Source organism: Octopus sinensis, unplaced genomic scaffold, assembly GCF_006345805.1.
Source record: "Octopus sinensis unplaced genomic scaffold, ASM634580v1 Contig20082, whole genome shotgun sequence".
In the NCBI taxonomy this organism is placed as follows: domain Eukaryota; kingdom Metazoa; phylum Mollusca; class Cephalopoda; order Octopoda; family Octopodidae; genus Octopus; species Octopus sinensis.
In genome coordinates, this window is record NW_021836871.1 from 15,001 (window position 1) to 36,996 (window position 21,996).

The 21,996-nt window shown below is 35.7% G+C and overlaps 1 protein-coding gene across 1 annotated transcript in view; it reads right to left on the reverse strand.

Annotated features, from left to right (window-relative positions):
- Positions 1–10,122, reverse strand: part of LOC115232232 — a gene marked incomplete at its 5' end in the record, with an annotated part of 15,002 nt that extends 4,880 nt beyond the window's left edge. The window contains 5 exons of the mRNA XM_029802072.2: positions 2,105–2,141; positions 6,882–6,973; positions 8,340–8,400; positions 9,039–9,106; positions 10,014–10,122. Coding sequence (XP_029657932.2) covers positions 2,105–2,141; positions 6,882–6,973; positions 8,340–8,400; positions 9,039–9,106; positions 10,014–10,122 — 367 coding nt within the window. The remainder of the gene's footprint in view (positions 1–2,104; positions 2,142–6,881; positions 6,974–8,339; positions 8,401–9,038; positions 9,107–10,013) is intronic.
- Between the last annotated feature and the right edge of the window lie 11,874 nt (positions 10,123–21,996).

Sequence of the window (21,996 nt, forward strand, 5' to 3'; positions counted from 1 at the left end):
GTCCTAGGCACCACGCAGTGGCGCCCAGTTCTGGCATTTGTTTAACTCTCGATGCCAAAGTTTGGGACAAGTCCCTCCAGGATCTTCCAGATGTATATTATGGCATATCTTTCTCACCTATGCTCCAAGGAATAGAGTTTTAATCTCTTGAGTCTTTCCCAGTAGCTTATATTCTGCATAGAGGCTATCTTCTTCGTGTAGCTACGTTGGATCACCTCAAGTTCTGTGATCAACTTGACACTGGATGGTGACCATAGCTGAGAGCAATAGTCAAAGTGGCTTAGGACAAGTGTCCTCCAGAGGACCATCATGGTTTCTTGTTCTCTTGTTCTAAAGGTTCTGAGAATCCATCCGGCCAGTCGTCTACATTTCATTGCCAATTTAGCAACATGTACACGAAAGGTTGCGTCATCACTCATGTAAATACCCAGGTCACGCACTGATTGTGCTCTGGGATTGCAATTCCTCCGGTCCAGTGTATTCATTGGGTATTGCATTTAGTTTTGCATGCTGATAGTATAAAGCTTGAAACTTTCCAGCATTGAACTGCATGCTATTCTTTTCAGCCCACTTGTATATTTTGTCCAGCTCACATTGCAGGCGTTTAGTGTCCTCAGGGTTCTGTATTGCCTGTGAAACTTTTGTATCATCTGCATAACTTGTGATCGTGGCTCTCTGCGTGGCTGAGGGCATGTCTGAGTGGGCCATTATGAACAGTAGTGGTCCCAAAACAGTGCCCTGCGGAACACCGCTCACTATTTGCGTGTTAATGGAAGTGGCCCCATTGGCTACTACCACCTGACTTCTATCTTTCAGAAAGTCATGAAGCCATTCTCCCAGTTTTCCAACTATGTTGAGATCACGCAGTTTTTGACATATCATTCCATGATCGACTTTATCAAAGGCCTTTGCAAAGTCGAGATATATCACTTCCACATTTGAGTGGTTGAGCAGTCGTTTCAGCACCCAGTCATAGTGTTGTAGGAGCTGAGTTAAGCAGCTTCTCCCTGGTCAGAAACCATGTTGGGTGTCGGGCAGCAAGTCATTTTCTTCAAGGAAGGTGATCAGTTTCCTTCTGACTATTCGTTCCATGACCTTGCTGATGTGTGAGGTCAGAGAGATAGGTCTATAGTTCTTGGCCTCCGCTCTGCTACCTCCTTTATGAATAGGGCATACTTTACCTTCCTTCAGTTTTCTTGGAAGTTTGCCAGCTGCAAGGAAGCTCTGAAAGAGGAACTGCAGTGGTCTTGCTAGGACTCTCTTACATACTTTTAGGAGGATTGCCGGGAATCCATCGGGGCCAGTAGCTGAGTTTGTTTTCATTTCATCTATAGCCTTTATTACATCGTCTTCCTTTATATCGATGTAATCTATCGTCGCCGCCTCTGATTTTATATCTGCAGTGGTAAAGAAGAAGTCAGTTGGATTGGTGATTTGGAGATGCCCAAGGGGTGGAGTGAAAACACTCTTGAATTGCTCATTCAGTATTTCACTTACCCTTATTGGTTTTCCTGTAAGTGTGCCATCCTTTTCAAGCAGTGGCCCTATCCTACAGTGCACCGTAGCTGTTTCTTTGGCATACCTGTAGAAAGCTCTGGGGTTAGATTTTATGTTGTCTATAACCCAGGCTTCTTTGTCTGCTCTCCTTTTCATGGGAGAGTTGCAGACATTTTTCAATTTAACAACAGTTTTATTTTCAGGCGGGACTTTTCACTGCTTTCAATCTGTTTGTTTAGGCGATTTGAAATTTTTGTATGCCGTCTCATTAAAATTTTCCTCTCTCTGGGGATTTTGTTCTTGTGTACAGTGGCCTTTCTCTCTGGGATACATGATTTAAGTATTTTAATCTCTGAGCAGCATACCAACAGCAATGAAAATTTGTCTACAGTTCATTACTCGTCACACAAAGAATCAACCTAAGCCAACATGCTGGAGATACATCTGTGTAATTGAGGAGCTGACCATGGGAATTCTCTAAAATATTTTCTCAACTATTTCAGTGTTATAAGTGTACTCAGGCGATACTGACCAGGGACTGTTTAGCAATAATAAAAACAAATTACATTAAAACAGAAGTATAAGGTTAAGAGAAATGGTGACTTACACACAAGCTTCCTCTTTACATTGCTTTGGTTCACAATCTGTTGAAATGAAAAACAGGATATGACATTACAGAGCAATACAATGCAATATACAATAACACAAGGTGGCGAGCTGGCAGAAACGTTAGCACGCCAGGCGAAATGCTTAGCGGTATTTCATCTGCCGTTATGTTCTGAGTTCAAATTCTGCCGAGGTCGACTTTGCCTTTCATCCTTTCAGGGTCAATAAATTAAGTACCAGTTACGCACTGGCGTCGATGTAATCAACTTAATCCCTTTGTCTGTCCTTGTTTGTCCCTTCTATGTTTAGCCCCTTGTGAGCAATAAAGAAATAAGAAACATTAGCATGCCAGGTGAAATGCTTAGCGGTATTTCATCTGTCTTTACGTTCTGAGTTCAAATTCCACAACATCATCATTATCTGCTTTCCATGCTGGCATGGGTTGGACAGTTTGACTGAAAACTGGTAAGCCAGGGTGCTGCACCAGGTTCCGATCAGATTTGGCAAGGTTTCTATGGCTGAATGCCCTTCCTAATGCCTACCACTCTGAGAGTGTAGTGAGTGTTTTTTATGTGCCACTGACCTGACATTGGCCACAACCACAGTCTCACTTGGCTTGACAAGTCTACACAAGCACAGTACATCACCAAAGGTCTTGGTCACCTGTCACTGCCTCCATGAGTTCCAATACTCAAATGGTGCCACTTGCACAGGTGCCACTCAGATGGCACTGGCATTGACCATGACTACAATTTCAGTCAATTCGACAAGCCTTCACAAGCACAACCTACTGCCCAATGGTTGAAGGGTGCGTTTAATGGCAACACTGGCATCAGCCATAAGTGATCTCACTTGGCTTGATGGGTCTTCTTAAGTATGTCTTCTTAAGTATCTCCAAAAGTCTCAGTCACTTGTCATTGCCTCTGTGAAACCAGACACTCAAAGATTGTGCTTCACCACCTCATCTCATTTTTCCCTGGGTCTAACTCTTTCACAGGCTCCCTCCACCATTAGAGTGCAACACTTCTTCACACAGCTGTCCTCATCCATATGCATCACATGACTATACCAGTACAGTCGTCTCTCTTGCTTCTTATGTCTGATTTTTCTCTCAGGATGCTTACACTCTGTTGTGCATGTACACTGACATTACACATCCGGCACAGCAGACTAGCTTCATTTCTTACAAGTCTATGCATGTCCTCAGCAGTCACAATCCAGATTTCACTGCCATGTTCTATGGCTGTTCACACACAGGCATCATACAGTCTGCCTTTCACTGTGAATGAGAGGCCCTTTGTTACCAACAGAGGCAATAGCTCTCTGAACTTAGCTCAGCCTATTCTCATTCTAGCAGCTACACTCTCAGAGCATCCACCCCCACTACTGACTTGGTCACCTAGGTAACAGAAGTTGTCAACAACTACTAGTTTTTATCCCCTGTCATGTGATGGAATCTATTTCTGTACATTTTTAGTGCTTATTATACTTGTGCACCTTCCACACAAAAACTATCTTCCCTGTTAACCCTCCTCTGAAATTGCTGCACCTCTTATGTGTCCATAGCTTACACCAGGTACATCTTTTTTAAACAAACTCTCTCTCTCTCTAATTAGTTGGGCTATGACCCTCTTCATGACTTTCATTACCTGACCCAACAATTTGATACCTCTGTAATTATTTCTATCTAAAATGTCACCTTTACCTTTGGTGACATTTGACTATAGGGCTGCTATGCCACTCATTGGATATAACTCCTTCATGTACCACTTGGTTAACTATACAGGTAACTAGGCCATGGCCTACACTACCAGATAATTTAAGCACTTCAGCGGTGATTCCTGATGGGCCAAGGTCTTTCCCTGTCTTCATATCTTTAATTGCTTTATCTACCAAGGTACTGTTGATTTGGATAGCTAGTCCCACAACTGGGTCAACATTTGGCAGACTCTCTTTCTCCCATGTAATTCTGAGAAAATAATTTGGACTTTTATCAACATACTTTATTTTCCTTTAGAAAGGTCTAAAGTTTGTTCCTACTCAGATTAAATTGTAAAAAAATAGAAAGCAATCAGAATTATATTTATTTTAGCTGAAAATTTCAATTGAAATGTTCTCATAGTCTTAATTAAATACATGGAAAATTTTTAATTTTAAAATGAAAGAGAGAGAGAGAGAGAGAGAGAGAGAGAGAGAGAGAGAGAGAGAGAGAGAGAGAGAGAGAGAGAGAGAGAGAGAGAGAGAGAGAGAGAGAGAGAGAGAGAGAGAGAGAGAGAGAGAGTGTGTGTGTGTGTGTTTGTTTCTGCATTTGTGGCACTTTTAGCAAAATTCATTCTTGCAAGCTTTTGAGTTAAGCCTCTTATTTGAAGATAGCCTTTTGCTACCAGTCACAGAGACCCTGGAAAAGGTTATGGGTACTGCTCCTTCTTTTGTGACTGAGCCATTAAAAAACAAAGCTATTTTTTCTTCCTTGTCAATGGTTGGACATCCAAAGCTGGAGCTCCATAACCAAGCTAACATGGAGCTATTTTTATGGGTTTTTTTTTATTGCCTTAAAAAAAATACAATGGAAACTATAGGTGTGTGTGAAAAGCTGTCAGCATTTAAGACAACTTTTCAAAAATATTTGCACTGACTGGTCAGTAAATTACTTTTTCTTCCAAAGAACTACTATCATTTCATTATTTGTTAATCAAGCTTAATGCCTGAGCCGAACAGAAACTTCATAACTTAAATGTTACCAGAAAGGACTGCAGTGTGATCCAAACAAAAAGAGGTAGAATGATATAGGTCAAGATTAAGGTAATACGAATGAAGAGATTGCTGCAAGCTTTCGAAATATCAGTAGTTTTGAATTTCGGTTATGAGGTTCTTGTTTTTTCATCTTACCAAAGTAAGATTCCCTGAAGGTTACTGAATCAAGATTTCCCCCAAATTCTACAATACTTTCATATGAGTGTGAAAGGGTAATTATTATACCAAATAACTGCAAATAATTCACAAACAATTCATGCCAAATATTGCACTTATTATTGGCTCAATGGGTTGAATGTGAGAGTGTATAGGTGAAATATGACTTTCAATAATAGCACATTTCAACAAATACAGCATGAATTGAGGTCAAGCCTGCTGATGTTCTTGACTCACTCCAGGTAGAGCTTACTTGGAAGGGGTAGTTGTGGTCATGAAAGAGTGGAAGTGGGGGACGCAATAGAGGTCAGGGGTTGCTAAAAGGGGTCCAAAGGACCCTCTAGTGGTTGACAAGGAATTTCAGGAGGGGGTCGATGATAGCCAATGGGGGTCGGCATGCAAAAGACCAGCTCAGCCAGGTGAACTGCCTGAAAGACTTAGTGCCATGCTCATCCCTCACATTGATGATGTCAATTTCAATAAAAGATATTCCAACAATATGATGTGCTTTTCTCATTTTCTGTGAACACAATTTCATAACAATTGAAAGTTTAATACTGTAGACTCATACATACAATTCTAATTTTAAAAAGTGTGCCATCTTCAATAGAATTTCTTAATTTGTCATACATTTTAATCGCCCAGTACCCAGTATACATTTATGATATTGTATGGTAGGGTATTAAGATATTTTAAATGAGGAGGGTGGTTGGTGCAGAAGGAGAAGTGGCTAAAGGGGGTCAATGGTCGAAAAAGTTTGGCAACCCCTGATATAAGTAATGAGAGAAGAGAGAGCTGGCAGGCCGAGTAGAGGTGAGACAGTGACACAGAGTAGAGGCTACTATAGTAGATGTAGAAAAGGCAGAGTAACAAGATAATGCCAAAAAAAACTTGAAATGTATTGGAGCAACTTTATGTGAATTAGTTGGATAGGTTTCTTTTTTTTAACAGTCTAAGATGCATAGATACACTTCCTAAAATCATTTAAATATATAAAAAATGTAATTAGTTACTCAAGAAACAAAACACTACAAATATTGTCACACATAATTTAGATAGTAACACAATATCTTTTTGATATTCATAGCTATTAAAGGGCCTTCCTATAGAACCGAATCAGAAATTTTCAGTTGTAAAAAAATTGGAGAGGAGACTTCTTTGCTGCCCTCCCCTCTCTGTAATTTATCAGTTTGATGTAATTCAAGATTTTTCTTTAGGTCAAGGCTTTTAACATCTGAAATTCTGATTCTTTGAAAATATGTTTAACTTTTTGTTTCTGACTTCTTTCAATTGAAAAAAAAAATCATTCTGAAATTTCGAAGCATAAAAAAAGTAAATAAGTAAAAAATTAAAAAATTATGAGGAAAACAAAATTTAAAAAGAAATAAAAATTAAATACATCACCATATTATTGAATATGGGAAAATATTTTCACATAATCATAATCTTTGGTGTTTAAGGAAAAATATTTTTTTAAATGTTAAAAATGGAAAGGTTACAGAAAGTGGGGGAAAGAAGCAAACAAATTTTTTAAATTGAAATTTTGAATTTTTTAAAATTTTCAAGCAGTATTATCTTGAATGTGTGAAATGTAAATTTGAAAAAAACTTTCCAAAAAGTCAAACATGAAAAATTTCAGAAAGGGTGGGAGGGGTGAAATTTTCCATCTTGCTTTTTTTCATTTTTGTTTTTCTTGCAATCTATGATGATTGAAATATCATAGAAAATACAGACTTTGGCTTATTAGATAACTTCCAACTCAGTTTTCTAATAGTTAAAGAAAAATGTTACCATCTTAAATAATACTAAGTCATCTGGTTAAGTAGAGGGACAGGAGTGAGACAGGTATCTAGAAACTGACTACTTACTGTTGCATTCCTTTGCAAACTTTTGCAACTGTGGAACATTTGAGACATCACAGCCTCCATCTTCAAAACAAGTTTTTAATCTCTGAAGAAGTCTAAAATACAAGGAATAATTTTATTTTATATAATTTTAAATACAATGTTATCTTGTCATAAGATGAATAGTTATGCGATTTGAGATAGTTGAAGAAAAAATTCTGAATAAAGCCTTGTTTTCTATATTTCTTTTAATGACAGACTATAGGTAAGGTATTTTAAACATTAATGTGGAAATACTTGTAATTTGAGATTGCTTAGCTGTAAAATGGGAAAGGCTCAATTGAAAAACATCTGAGATTGGAACCATTTTATCATGAATAGGAAACTATTTAACAATGAATTGGGGAAACTCTAGCTTGGAAGAGAGAACTTCTTGGTACAGATGTCTAGAGTAGTAGCTAACAAAATTTCTTTGTAGAAACTGTTTCTATGACATTTTTTTTACTAGTCTACTTTTCTGAAAAGGCTAATAAAGTCTTTCTTAAAACCCATATATAACCATAGCTATTCATATGATAGTATATTGCGAATCTATTACCTCTGAATACTGATATATCTAAGATATGGAAAGCATCTGTCAACATATTTCCCTCATTGGAAATATACCTACCTAAAACAACACTATTCAGTGATAATGAAAAAGACATGTATCAATTATAATGAAACTAACAGACAGGAATGAGAAAAGCAGGGAGGAGATTCTGGAGCAACAACATTGTGGATAGGAAGGACTAATTGGTTAGTGAAGAGCCTGGAGGGGTGTTGGACACAATGTAGATGATACAAAAGGAAGAGGAGAGATGAATGTGTCAAAAGTGCCTGAGTAGAGGTGGTACAAGGCCAGCCAGATCTGAAGAAGATAAGCTATGAGCTAGCAGTTGGACAACCTGTGAATGATTTTATATTAATTAGTTAAAGAACTTTGTTTGGATGTGATTAAGGATATATTAGTGTGCACAACAGCAACACCATGTGAAGTGTGGTAGCAATTCTTTCACTTCTACTGCTACATGCAAAATCAATTTCATGACTGGCTGACTTTCAGAAGTTTGTACTGTAAATGGCAATGTCATTTGAATCAGAGAACACCAAAAGTCTTTATCTTTTGTATCATAGCCTTTTGAAATAGCATGGATCTCATAGCACTAGTGCTACATTTCATTCAAATACAATCATATCTATATGCATGTAAATACATACACATAAATATACATATAGTTCTACTAGGATAGCAAAACTAAAATTAAAAACAGGAGAGTCAGTTGAATACAGTATTGTGTCATAGAATGGTGGGTAAGTTTCAGGGAGTTTATATAGCGACCTGGTTTTAACATCTGGCTTAATTTCTACTTTGCACCACATTCTCTGAGGTGCTTTTTACCATTACCAAAATTTGAAAAGAGGTAAAGAAATAATATTTACAGGCAGTTGTCTTTTCTTTTGTTAAGATCTTCAAATTCTTGACGGCATTTCACATAGCATTCTGAAACAATTAAGAAAACAGACATTTGTGATTAACTGTAAAAACTTTATTATTGTATCATGAAGTTTCACAACATATGGTCTCAAAACTTGTGATATGTTTAAAAAAGTCCAAAGTACCAAACTACAGATGCTGAAATCACTCAGTAACTCAATGCTAAGAAAACTTTAAAATGATACCAGAAGTATTCTGAGTTCAATTTATTGTAAACATATTTTAAACAAAGATATCTTTATAACCGAAGTTGTAGACATAGAGTTTGTCATGAATGAAGAGTAAGAGAAAAGTAAAGTAAAGCCATATTTGTTAGTCATGGAACATCTTTCATTTGAGGCCAACAGCTGACACGTTACTCTTTACTTTTACAGTTATGTTCCTGAGTACTATTTTAAGATACTTTCATCTTGTCACACTCACTATGTAAAAACAAAATATAGTAATGCCCTGTCGATTTCTTCCAACACAACTTTAATTTTAAACAGTATTTTTATTTTACATTTTCTAAATAAAACAGTATAATAGCAGACTCACCTTTTTATTTTTATTAATTTTTTTTTACTAGCATACATGAAGTGGAGAATGGTAGCATATTAGTTTAAGAAAAGTCATGATGTATTTTATGAAAAATTGTTACTTACTACAGTTATCACGCAAATCCTCCTCAGTGAGATTTGGACAAATATCTATTTGGCATGAATACACTTCACTGGAAAAGAAAACAGCGCAAATTAAAAAAATACTTACAATGTATGTGTGGAATGTGTGTGTGTGTGTGTGTGTGTGTGTGTTTCATCAGCAAAAGCTTTTTAACATCCACTTTTCCATGGTTGCACATGTCAGATGGAATTCACTGTAGTAGATTTTCTGTGGTTGTAAGCCCTTTCTATCATCAATTTTCATCTGTTTCTAATTGAAGTAATATTTCTCCTTAGCCAGATATGTCTTCATGAAAGAATGAAAGTGAATGAGAGAATATGTATGACAAAGACACATGCACACACACACACATGGGTGTCCTTCACTTTCTGCCTACCAAATTCACTTACAAGGCTTTGGTTGGCCCAGAGCAATGGTAGAAAACTCTTTCACAATATGTCATGCAGTGGGAGTGAACCTAAACCTTCTTTACTACACAGCCACACCTGTATGCAGATATGTAAATGAACATGGATGTAAACACATACACATGCACACACTATCCTCATTATCTTGTTTTCCATGCTGCTCTAGGCTCGAAGGATCATCAGGACCTGAATTCTTATTTAGACTTGATGTACTCCTAGACTGGTTGGGGATCACAGCTTACTTGTCGATTCCAAATTTGGTATTGTATCTGAGGCTAGATGCTCTTCAAATCAACAATTCTTCGAGAGAGGTTGTTTTGTCACCCACAATATTGAGTCCTTTGTTCTTTCATGGTAGTATGACCAAGAGGGTGTATAGAAGAAAGAAGTATGTAGTACATTACTAGAGGATGTAGTGCATTACCAACAGTGATATATATGACCCATGGAAATCACATTGAGGAGACTCAATAAAGAATAACCATGAAAAGAAAGTAATTAAACTATTTAATTAATTAAAAAGTTAATTAAAGAGATAATAGTTCTTACCTGCAAGGACGTGTATAATTACAGCTTGCTAAACACACAGCTGAAGCAGAACGTGAAGCTGCAAAATTAGAAGAAAAATAGATATAACAATAAAGATATTTGATAGAGGCTCAAGGCCAAATATTTCATTGTATTGATTCAAGTACTTGGTTGGTACTTATTTCATAAGAGACAACCATTGATAGAAATGAACTAAGAACAAAGAAAGATAAAAGGCATTTTATCTGTCCCTGGACTGATTCTACCAATTCATCAGCCACCTCCAACATATGCCTAGTCCTTATCTTATTGATAGAAAGAGGCCAAAGCAATGATGATTAAAGCCTAAAAGAAAGAGCTCTAATAAAGATACAATTAGAAATATAATAAAAAGATAATATAAGAGGGCACATTGCACTTTCAGGATCAATATGCTTTATTATATATCTTGACTCTACCAAATTAGATGGGACTAATTTTTAAAATTTAATTAATGGCATGGTATTACTGTTATTTTTTTACTTATGCTATACATATATACATACATACATATATACATATATATATACACACACACACATATATACAGACACATATATATACACACACACATACATACACACACACATATACACACACACATACATACACACACATATATACAGACACATATATATACACACACATATATATAAACACACATATATATATATATGACTTCATAACTTAAAATTGAATAGAAGATCTGAAATCCACCTGATGAATGTCCTTAGAAGAGACACGAAGCAATTGTAGTGGCGAATTTAATTTTATTTAATTTATATAAAATTTTTTATGTATTGGATTAAGTCTTTCTTTGTTTGATTTGCATAATAGTGGTTTTGCCTCTAATTAATATTATATAATATTTTACTATAAAATTGGATTCAATCCTAAATCTGATTTTTCCCTGTAAATTTGGATTTATTCCCTAATATTTTATTATATATATAATATATATATATATATATATATAGGAAAAATTGAAAAGGAGAGAAATGCTCAAGATGTTATTAAATCATTTATATCTTCGTATCTCCTACACATGTTTCGATGGATGTATTCAAAATACGTTTGCCCGGATGAGTAATGGTCAACTATGCATCAATCTCATCAGGGAGCATATAAACACCAGTACTCATCAAATAGACATTTTAACAAATATAGGAAACCCCAGAAAATGTGACGTATATATATGCATACACACACACACACACACACACATACATGCAACATATGTTCGGTTGATAATTCCATATGGTAAGCAGATCAAACCCAACCTCCCTTACCAGTTTTGTGAAGCAATAAGAATTTCCCCAAAAATTCAAGATACTAGTCTATTATCAATTCACACCAAATCAGAATAGGGTTTTCAAACACAAAAACCTTTCACAAATCGTCTCTTTCCATAACAATAAGTTGTTAACTACAAATCCACTTAATAATATCAATGTTATTTTCATTAACACCAACCATTCTTTGAACAATAATAACAACAATATTAGTATTTCTGACATAAATTCCATTCGCATTTGTTTCCTTACCAGTAATACTAAGATTAGAAACTCTGTTTATCAATGTAAAATTACTTCCAGTTCTGACGTCTTTTTTTACTTAGGTAGTTCTTCATCTCAGTTGTTCAAAAGAATATCTAACTATTACTCTACATTTAAACGTATCAATAAACGCAACAATAATGGGCTTAGTAAATTAATTTGGTCTCTGAAGGAACATAATAAACAATTTTATTTGAAATGGAATATACCAAATTAGATGGTACTAATTTTTAAAATCTAATTAATGGTGTGGTATTACTGTTATTTTTTACTTATGCTATACATACATTCATATACATACACATATATATACACACACACACAGACATACACACACACACACACACACACACACACACGCACATATATCTAGGTCCTTTCCATATGATAAAGGTAAAACTTCTTGTCTGCTCTGTAACGAAGAACTCTATCTCATCCTGTTTTCAGAGAATTCTCTTGTAAACACATTTAAACAACACAGATACCATTGCAAACATTGGCAAAAACATACCTTTAGTTCCTATAAGTAATTTCCCCCAAACTATAAAATCCGAACTTTAACTGAAATGTATCTATTTCCATGCCTTTAAGTCATATTCTCATTCATCTATCACACTACATTTCTCCGCTCTTGATTTTCTGCTAATTTCTTTCTTTCTATTCCTCCTCTTTCTCTAAATTGCATTTCACATTCAATTTATTCACAGTCTTTTTTAAAAAATAACTTATCAGCATTCCCTGCATCATATATGCAGTAATCACATTCGACTGAAACGGCTTATTGATGTCATTTGTTTATCTTATTTTCCCTGATGAGAAGATCGCATTGCTTCACATCATTTTATTCCATCTGGAATAATAACAATGCTTCCTTTGAAACATATGTAGGAAGTATGAACATTTGAATAACACCTGTGTTTAACTCCATTACTTTTCACCACAATACAAAAATACTTCACTAAATCCTGCAATTTCTACCTTTGTATAAGGGCTGGGACATCATTTGTACATGTCAAATTTTTCCAAGTACACATACATTTATATATATACTTACATATATATATACACATAGATACATATATGTATATATACACACACACATATATATATGTACATATACATATATATATGTATGCAGATACATATATATATGCACATATATATAAGCACACAAACACACACATATATATAAATACATATATACATATCTACATATGCACAAACATATATGTATGCACATACATATGCATGCACACATATATATATGCACACATATATATGCACATATATATATATATATATACACACATATATATATATGCATATAAATATATATATATAAGCATACATATATATACACATACATATATATATGAACACACATATATATATATGCATATAAATATATATATATAAGCATACATATATATACACATACATATATATATGAACACACATACATATATATATATATATATATACACACATATATGTGCATATATATATATTATATATATATATATATATATATATATATGCACATATATATATAATATATATATATATATATATATATATATATTATATATCGGTTATAAAATGAGATAGGGGTTGAAAATTCAACCCACCATGGATAACATATATCCTATATACTGCTAGAGAGGTACCCAACAAGACTAATACATAAATGTTAAAAATTGCCATGCAATTAATTCAACTACTGTATTATGTGGGCAAAGGTAAAAATATTACCGTAAATTAATACTACAAAATTAGAAAATGGAGAAACATACTTAAATCAATCAAACATCAACCATCAGATGATACCCAATCAATACTTTATTACACCACCATACATAACAGCAAAGGATTATACAAAATATATTGTAAATGTAATTAGACAAGGAAATAGAAATATAAAATATAAAATATAATATATAATTATATCATATCTGACAGCTGTTTCGGCCGTAAGGACAAGTATGCCTCATTTAACTTATAAGCCATATAAGGCAGGTATAAATGAGACATTAACAAGGATGTCCCACGGCCTCTTCAGAGAATTTAATTTATTATAAGTGAGAAAAAAAATTTTTTTTTATACATATAAATATAAAAATATAAAATATAAAAACGTGTGCATAGACACTCATAACACTACACATATATATATACTCATTAATACAATAATACAAAATAAACAAAACAAAATATATCAATATATATTAACAAACACAGTTATTCTACATATTGGGCTTCTAGTTCCAAAACTAACCTACAGGAAAATATATGCACACTCACATTTAAATTTAAATCAGACATATACATAAAAAATAATAAAAAAACACACAGTTCAGTTCATAAAATTATAAACCTATAAAAGTCAATAAAAATATAATATTAATATAATAATAATAATAATAATAATAATAATAATATAATAATAATAATAATAATAATAATAATAAATACAACCATGTCTGTACCAAGCACATCAGTCGGACATCTACATATCTATAAGTCTGATTCTTCTGTCCGCTTGATATTGATTATTCTAGATTGATTCGATTTGCTTATAGTTTTAAATTTGAATCACAAAAGAAATTTTACGGTTAGTTAGTCAAGAAACGCACATACGCACATCCACAGATCAATCACACATACATACATAATTATATGTATACACATACACATACATATCCACAAACACCGTCAAACACATAAATAATTAAATAATAAAAGAGGTATAATCGTAACTATGCAGCCATCAAGCCTCTCCAAAATGACAACAATGCCACTATATTAACTAAGAAGATCCACTCACACATATTTCCATAAAAATATTTGTTATAAAGATACATATATTTATATATCAAGACATAGAATGTAAATTTTTCGTAGGGTACACAATGCATATGACACCGTTTTTTCTGTAGTCATAGTATTACATAACATAACGTTTACTGATTTCACCGTAATTTGCTATAATCACATGTACGCTAAGTTATAAAGTATAGATTAAACATTTTTGTTTGACTATCAATAGACATAGAAACATACATATACTAAATTGACATCGGTTTATAGCAATTAAATTATAAGAGATTAATTATTATAGGGTAGGCCTATTATTAATAACATAAATGAAAAAAATTTCTTTTGCATTCACAAACTACCGTACACTTTCTCTAGATTTAAATAGAACTTAGCTTTTCTACTAGTAATATTTTAACTCCCTTCTGTATCTAATTATACTAGTAGTCTTCTACAATTTTAAAACATGCAACTTATAAATTTATACACGCACATACACATACATATCAATATATACACATACATATATATGAACACATATATATATATACATACATATATACACATATATGTGTATATATATATATGTGTATATATATATATATACACACATATGTGTATATATATATATAATATATATACATACACATATATATATCCACATATATATATACTTGTATACATATGTATATATATACACACATAAATACGTATATATATATATATATATATATATATACACACATATATATATATATACATATATATACATGCAAATATACATACACATATATACATACATATATATACATACTCATAAACATACACATATATACATACATATATATATATATACATAAATATATATATTCACATATATGCATACATATATATATAAATATACACATATATACATACATATATATATATATATATAAAACTCTGTACGTTGACTTGGAGACAGCCTTTGACAGGGTCCCCCGTTCCCTTATCTGGTGGTCAATGAGGAAACTAGGGATAGATGAATGGTTAGTGAGAGCTGTGCGGGCCATGTACAGGGACGCTGTTAGTAAGGTGAGGGTTGGCAAGGAGTACAGTGAAGAATTCCGGGTGGAGGTTGGGGTCCACCAAGGCTCAGTCCTCAGCCCCCTCCTATTTATCATAGTCCTCCAGGCAATAACGGAGGAATTCAAGACAGGATGCCCCTGGGAGCTCCTCTATGCTGATGACCTTGCTCTAATTGCTGAATCACTATCAGAACTCGAGGAGAAGTTTCAGGCGTGGAAGCAAGGATTAGAATCGAAGGGCCTTAGAGTCAATCTAGCTAAAACCAAAGTCCTAATAAGTAGGAAGGCAGACAAATCTCAAACGCCTTCAGGTAATTGGCCCTGCTCGATCTGTAGAAAAGGCGTAGGTGGGAACTCCATAATATGCACCAAGTGTAAGCTATAGACACATAAGAGGTGCAGCAATGTCAAAGGAAGGCTAACTAGGAATATAGTTCTTGTATGTGGCAGATACTCTGGTGCAATAAACACTGACAATGCGCAGAGATCATCTTCCACCACATTCCAGGGAGAAAAACTTGAAATAGTTGATAGTTTCTGTTACCTTGGTGACCAAGTCAGTAGCGGGGGTGGGTGTGCTGAAAGCGTAACTGCTAGAGTAAGAATAGCCTGGGCAAAGTTCAGAGAGCTCTCACCTCTGCTGGTGACAAAAGGCCTCTCGCTCAGAGTAAAAGGCAGACTGTATGATGCATGTGTGCGAACAGCCATGCTACACGGAAGTGAAACATGGGCCATGAGGATATGCGTAAGCTCGCAAGAAATGAAGCCAGTATGCTCCAATGGATGTGTAATGTCAGTGTTCATACCCGACAGATTATAAGTGCCTTGAGAGAAAACTTGGACCTAAGAAGCATCAGATGTGGTGTGCAAGAGAGGCATCTACGCTGGTATGGACACGTGGTAAGAATGGATGAAGATAGTTGTGTGAAAAAGTGCCACACCATAGTGGTCGAGGGAACCTGTGGAAGAGGTAGACCCAGAAAAACCTGGGTTGAGGTGGTGAAGAACGACCTTCGCTCTTTAGGTCTCACCGAGGAAATGACCAGAGACCGAGACCTTTGGAAGTATGCTATGCATGAGAAGACCCGACAGGACAAGTGAGGCCATAACCCATGGCCCCTACCTGGGACGTAGTCAGTCCACCTGTGCATACCTTCCTTCTTGGGACACATAACTCTACTTGTGAAGACCTGTTGAGGCAAGTGAAAATCAAAGAATCAAATCAAAATCGAAATTGATCAACATCAATTGAATTTGTAGTTTTGTGGTACCAGTGCCGGTGACACATAAGAAAACCATCCGAACGTGACCGTAGCCAGTACCGCATCGATTGGCCTCCGTGCTGGTGGTACGTAACAAACACCATCCGATCGTGGCCGTGCCAGCCTCGCCTGGCCTCCGTGTCGGTGGCACGTAAAAAAACACCATCCGAGCATGGCCGTTCACCAGCCTCAACTGGCACTTGTGTCGGTGGCACATATGTTAAACGATGATGATGATGATATTTATATATATACGGACTATTTGTTCCATGACTTTGCTGATGTGTGAGGTAGGAGAGATAGACCTATCATTTTTAGCATCTGCTCTGCTTCCTTCTTTATGGATAGGGCATATCCCTTCTTTCAATTTGACTGGGAGCTTACCACTTGCAAGAAAGCTCTGAAGAAGAAGCTGTAGCAGTTTTGCAAGGGCTCGTTTGCACGATTTGAAAAGGATCGCTGGAAATCCATCAGGTGCAGCAGCTAAGTTTTTGTCCATCTCATCTATGGCCAGTGTGATATCATCATCTTCAATGTTGATGTACTGAATTTTTGCCTCTTTGGCTACAGGTAAAGTGGCAAAGAATTCTTCTGGTTTGTTTACTTGCCTGTGTCCTAGAGGTGTAGTGAACACACTTTCGACTGTTTGTTCAGTATTTCACTTATCCTCATAGGATCTCCTGTGAGGGAACCATCTTTTTGGAAAAGAGGTCCTATCCTTTGGTGCACTGCAGCCATTTGGCAAATTTAATGAAGGCCTTAGGGTTTGACTTGATATTTTCTATAACCCAAGCTTCTGTATCTGTTTTCTCCTTTTCATGAGACTGATGCAGACTTGTTTCAATTTCCATTAGCATTCTCTCGAGGTGAGACTTCTCACCACTTTTGGTGTGCTTGCTCAGGCGGTTTGCAACCCTTGTCTGTCGTCTCATAAGAATCTTCCTTGTGTGTGCTGGCCCTGCACACTGGGACATATTTGTCACATATGGCTTGTATTATGGACATGAAACGTTTGTGTTTCATGTCAGTGTCTGGTGTGGAGAGACATTTAGGCCCATCCTGTTTGAGGAGCTCTTCCTCAATCAACTTCCAATTTGCCTTATGAAAGTTTAGTTTGGAGAGATTGTGGATGCTTTGCATAGACTGTGCAATTGTATACATAGACAGCTCTATTATATTGTGTTCCGAGACCAATGTTGGCATCGTTTTAACATTATGGATAATGTCCATATTGTTTGTGAAGCAGAGATCCAGTATAATATTTGCCCTGGTTGGTTGCAGCACAATTTGCTCCATGAAAGAGGCATTTGTGAGGTGGAGCAGGGTCTACACCAGTGTTTGCTGATGGGGTGTCATCTCTGGGAGCATCTGCCCCCGCCCCAGGCCATTTCACATTGGGTAAGTCACCCATCAAGAATATAGTGTTGTTTATACATATATATACATATACATATAAATACATACATATATAAATATACATACTTACAAACATATATACTCTTTTACTCTTTTACTTGTTTCAGTCATTTAACTGTGGCCATGCTGGAGTACCGCCTTTAGTCGAGCAACTCGACCCCGGGACTTATTCTTTGTAAGCCCAGTACTTATTCTATCGGTCTCTTTGGCCAAACCGTTAAGTGACGGAGACATAAACACACCCGTATCGGTTGTCAAGCAATGCTAGGGAGGGCCAAACACAGACACACAAACACATACACACATATATATATATACATATATACGACAGGCTTCTTTCAGTTTCCGTCTACCAAATCCACTCACAAGGCTTTGGTCGGCCCGAGGCTATAGTAGAAGACACTTGCCCAAGGTGCCACGCAGTGGGACTGAACCCGGAACCATGTGGTTGGTAAGCAAGCTACTTACCACACAGCCACTCCTGCACCTATATTATACATATATAATACATATATATATATACATACATATATACATATAGATAGATAGATAGATAAATAGATAGATAAATAGATAGATAGATAGATAGATAGATATATAGATAGATAGATAGATAAATATGGATAGATAGATAGATAGATAGGTTTAAGAGACAGAATCACCCTCAAGCAAACTCAATCATCATTGAATGACATTATCCACGATAGGTACATATAGAACTAAATATTAAAATTATCAAAATTAGTACCTACAATTCTTATTCCAAATTATCCAAAATTAATACCTTGAATTCTTATTTCAAATCATATACTTTACATTATCTAGACTACAAGCGTTTAGTGACAACGTATTCCTCGATATTGCTGAAATAGAATCACTCTAAATACAATACCATATTAAAACGATTATATTGTCAATCTTCAGCTCTATCTTATATGAATTTATTTTGCTATTTAGTGGATATAATTCTTATTAACTGTTAATAAGAATTATCTTATGTAGGGGAGATAATTCTTATTAAATGTTAATATGAATTATCTCCCTACAAAGTAGCTCTCAACGTTGGATTATACAATTGCTGGTAGCCGTGTTTAATGCATGGAGAGAAAATTACCATACATATGTATACATATGTATGTATGTATATAGATCGTTATTGTGTGTGTTATTTGTGTGTTTTTTTTTACTACAAATAAATGAAAGAATGGAGTTGAACGACGAATTAACAAAATTCCTTTATTTTATTTTCGACATATGTTTCGAAGGCTGCATATTCCTAATTTATTTGGAAGGCGGCTGATGTTGAACCATTGTGCTGTATGGTGCCTTGCATATCATCATGGAAAGACTTGATGATCCTCAGCAGCTTTGGTGGACATCCGATTTTTTGGTGCAGGATGAAGAGGCCTTTTCTACTTACCGAGTCAAAGGTCTTTGTCAGATTAATGAAGGCCATATATAATGGCATTTTCTGCTATCTGGACTTGTCCTGAAGTTGGCGTATGGAGAATATCATGTCAATAGTTGATCTACTTCTTCAAAAGTCACACTGCGATTTCGGATAGATTCGAGAAGCAAGTAGTTGTAGCTTGGCCAGGATAACGTGAGCAAAGGTCTTTCCAACATTGCTTAGAAGAGATATTTCACGGTAATTGTTACAATCACCACGGTCACCTTTGTTTTTGTAAAGCGTAATGATGTTAGCATCCCGCATATCCTGAGGGACTGTACCCTCTTCCCAGCACTGACACAGAAGCTGATGAAGGTGCCGAAGCAAGATAGTGTTTTTCCGGTTTTGATGAACTCTGAGGGGATGCCGTCTTTTCCCGGAGCTTTGTTACTTGCTAGGGAGTCAATAGCCTTGGTAAGCTCTGCTATAGATGGCAGACTGTCAAGTTCACACATGACTGGCAAGATCTTGACACCCTCGATTGCAACCTCAGCTACTGTAGTCTCCCGTGAGCAGAGATCCTGGTAGTGCTCCACCCATCTATCCATTTGCTTGCGTTGATCCCTGATGAGATCTCCAGTAGTTGATTTCAGAGGGGCTGACTTGGTTGCGGATGGACCGAGGGCCTTATTCAAACCAGCATACATCCCATGGGTGTCGCCCCTGTCAGCAGCTGACTGGATACTCTGACAGATTTCCTGCCAATACCTATATGCACAGCATCTGGCTGTCAGTTGGGCTTCATTTCTTGCCTTTCTGAGTTCTTCGAGTGACTTTGTAGAAGAATCACTCTTGTATTGCATCAGAGCTGCACGCTTTGCTTCGATAACTGGCTCCAGCTCTGAGAGCCCAGCACTGAACCAATCTGTGTTTTGCCTTTCTCTCATGCCGAAAGTATCTATTGATGTGGTATACAAAGCTTCCCTGATATAATTCCACCTACTTTCAGCAGAGGAGGTTGGGCAGCCACTGAGGGCAACCTTGATAGAAACAGCAAAACATTTTCGCAGTGTAGGGTTCGAAGTTCTGGCAGTGTTAATGCATGGTTGGCCCACTTTCTTGGAGCGATGGACTTTTTTAGGTAGAATCCTCACCCTACTTCTAATTAGTGAGTGGTCTTTGTCACAATCCGCGCTGTGGTAACTGCGGGTCAATAGAGTAGAATTCAGGAAGCATCTCCGTGTAATGATGAGATCCAGTTGATGCCAGTGGTGAGATCTTGGATGTCTCCAAGATGCCTTGTGGGATGGCTTGTTGGCAAAGAATGTGTTTGTGATGCACAGGTTATGGTATGTGCAGAATTCGAGTAGTCTCTGACCATTGTCATTCATGTTGCCAATACCAAAGTGTCCAACACAAATGGGCCACGAATCATGGTCAGATCCCACGCGAGTGTTAAAATCCCCTAGAAGGTAGATATTTTCAGTCGTTGGTATATTTTCTATGACACAGTTGAGATCTTTGTAGAACTGGTCCTTGGTCTCCTCTGAGCTGTAGAGAGTGGGAGCATAGATGCTGAGTAGATGTACTGAGCCAGAAGAAGTCGAGAGGCGCAGTGAGAGGATACACTCAGTGCCTCCTGATGGTGGTTCTATTAAACATAAATGATGATGATGATGATGATGATGATAAATAAATAAATGCAGTTAAACGCAGTGGCTGCTCAAATTCTTTTACTTTCGACACATGATTCAAAGATATCACTGGTATTATTCCAAAGGAATAAAATGGTGTAAAACAATGTAATCTTTTTTACGTATATAATATATATATATATATATAATATATACACACACACATATATATATATATATATATATATATACATACATTTACATATATCTTATATATATATCTATATACATATACATATATCTATATATATATACATATATATATATATATATATACATATATCTATATATATATATATATATACATATATCTATATATATATATATATACATATATATTATATATATTATACATATATCTATATATAATATACATATATATACATATATCTATCTATATATATATGTGTGTACATATATATATATATATATATAATATATATTATATATGTGTAACATATTATATATATATATATATAATATATATATCCTTAAATCCTTAAAATGTTTTAGCCGAAGGCCGCAGCCATGTGCTTGCGGCGGGCAGACCCCACTGCCGACCGCTGAATGAGCTACACTAGTTTGTGAATCCACCTCTGATACGTGGCACTTGATCAACAAGGGAGTTCGATGCTGCTGCCCGCATCACGTCCCACGTCTCGTGAGTGTGTGGTTCATCTGGGACCCCAACAAGAAGAGATCCAGTTTAGTTTTAAGAAACCAACATCCATCCACACCATGTAGTATCTCTCAGGCATTAGGGAGG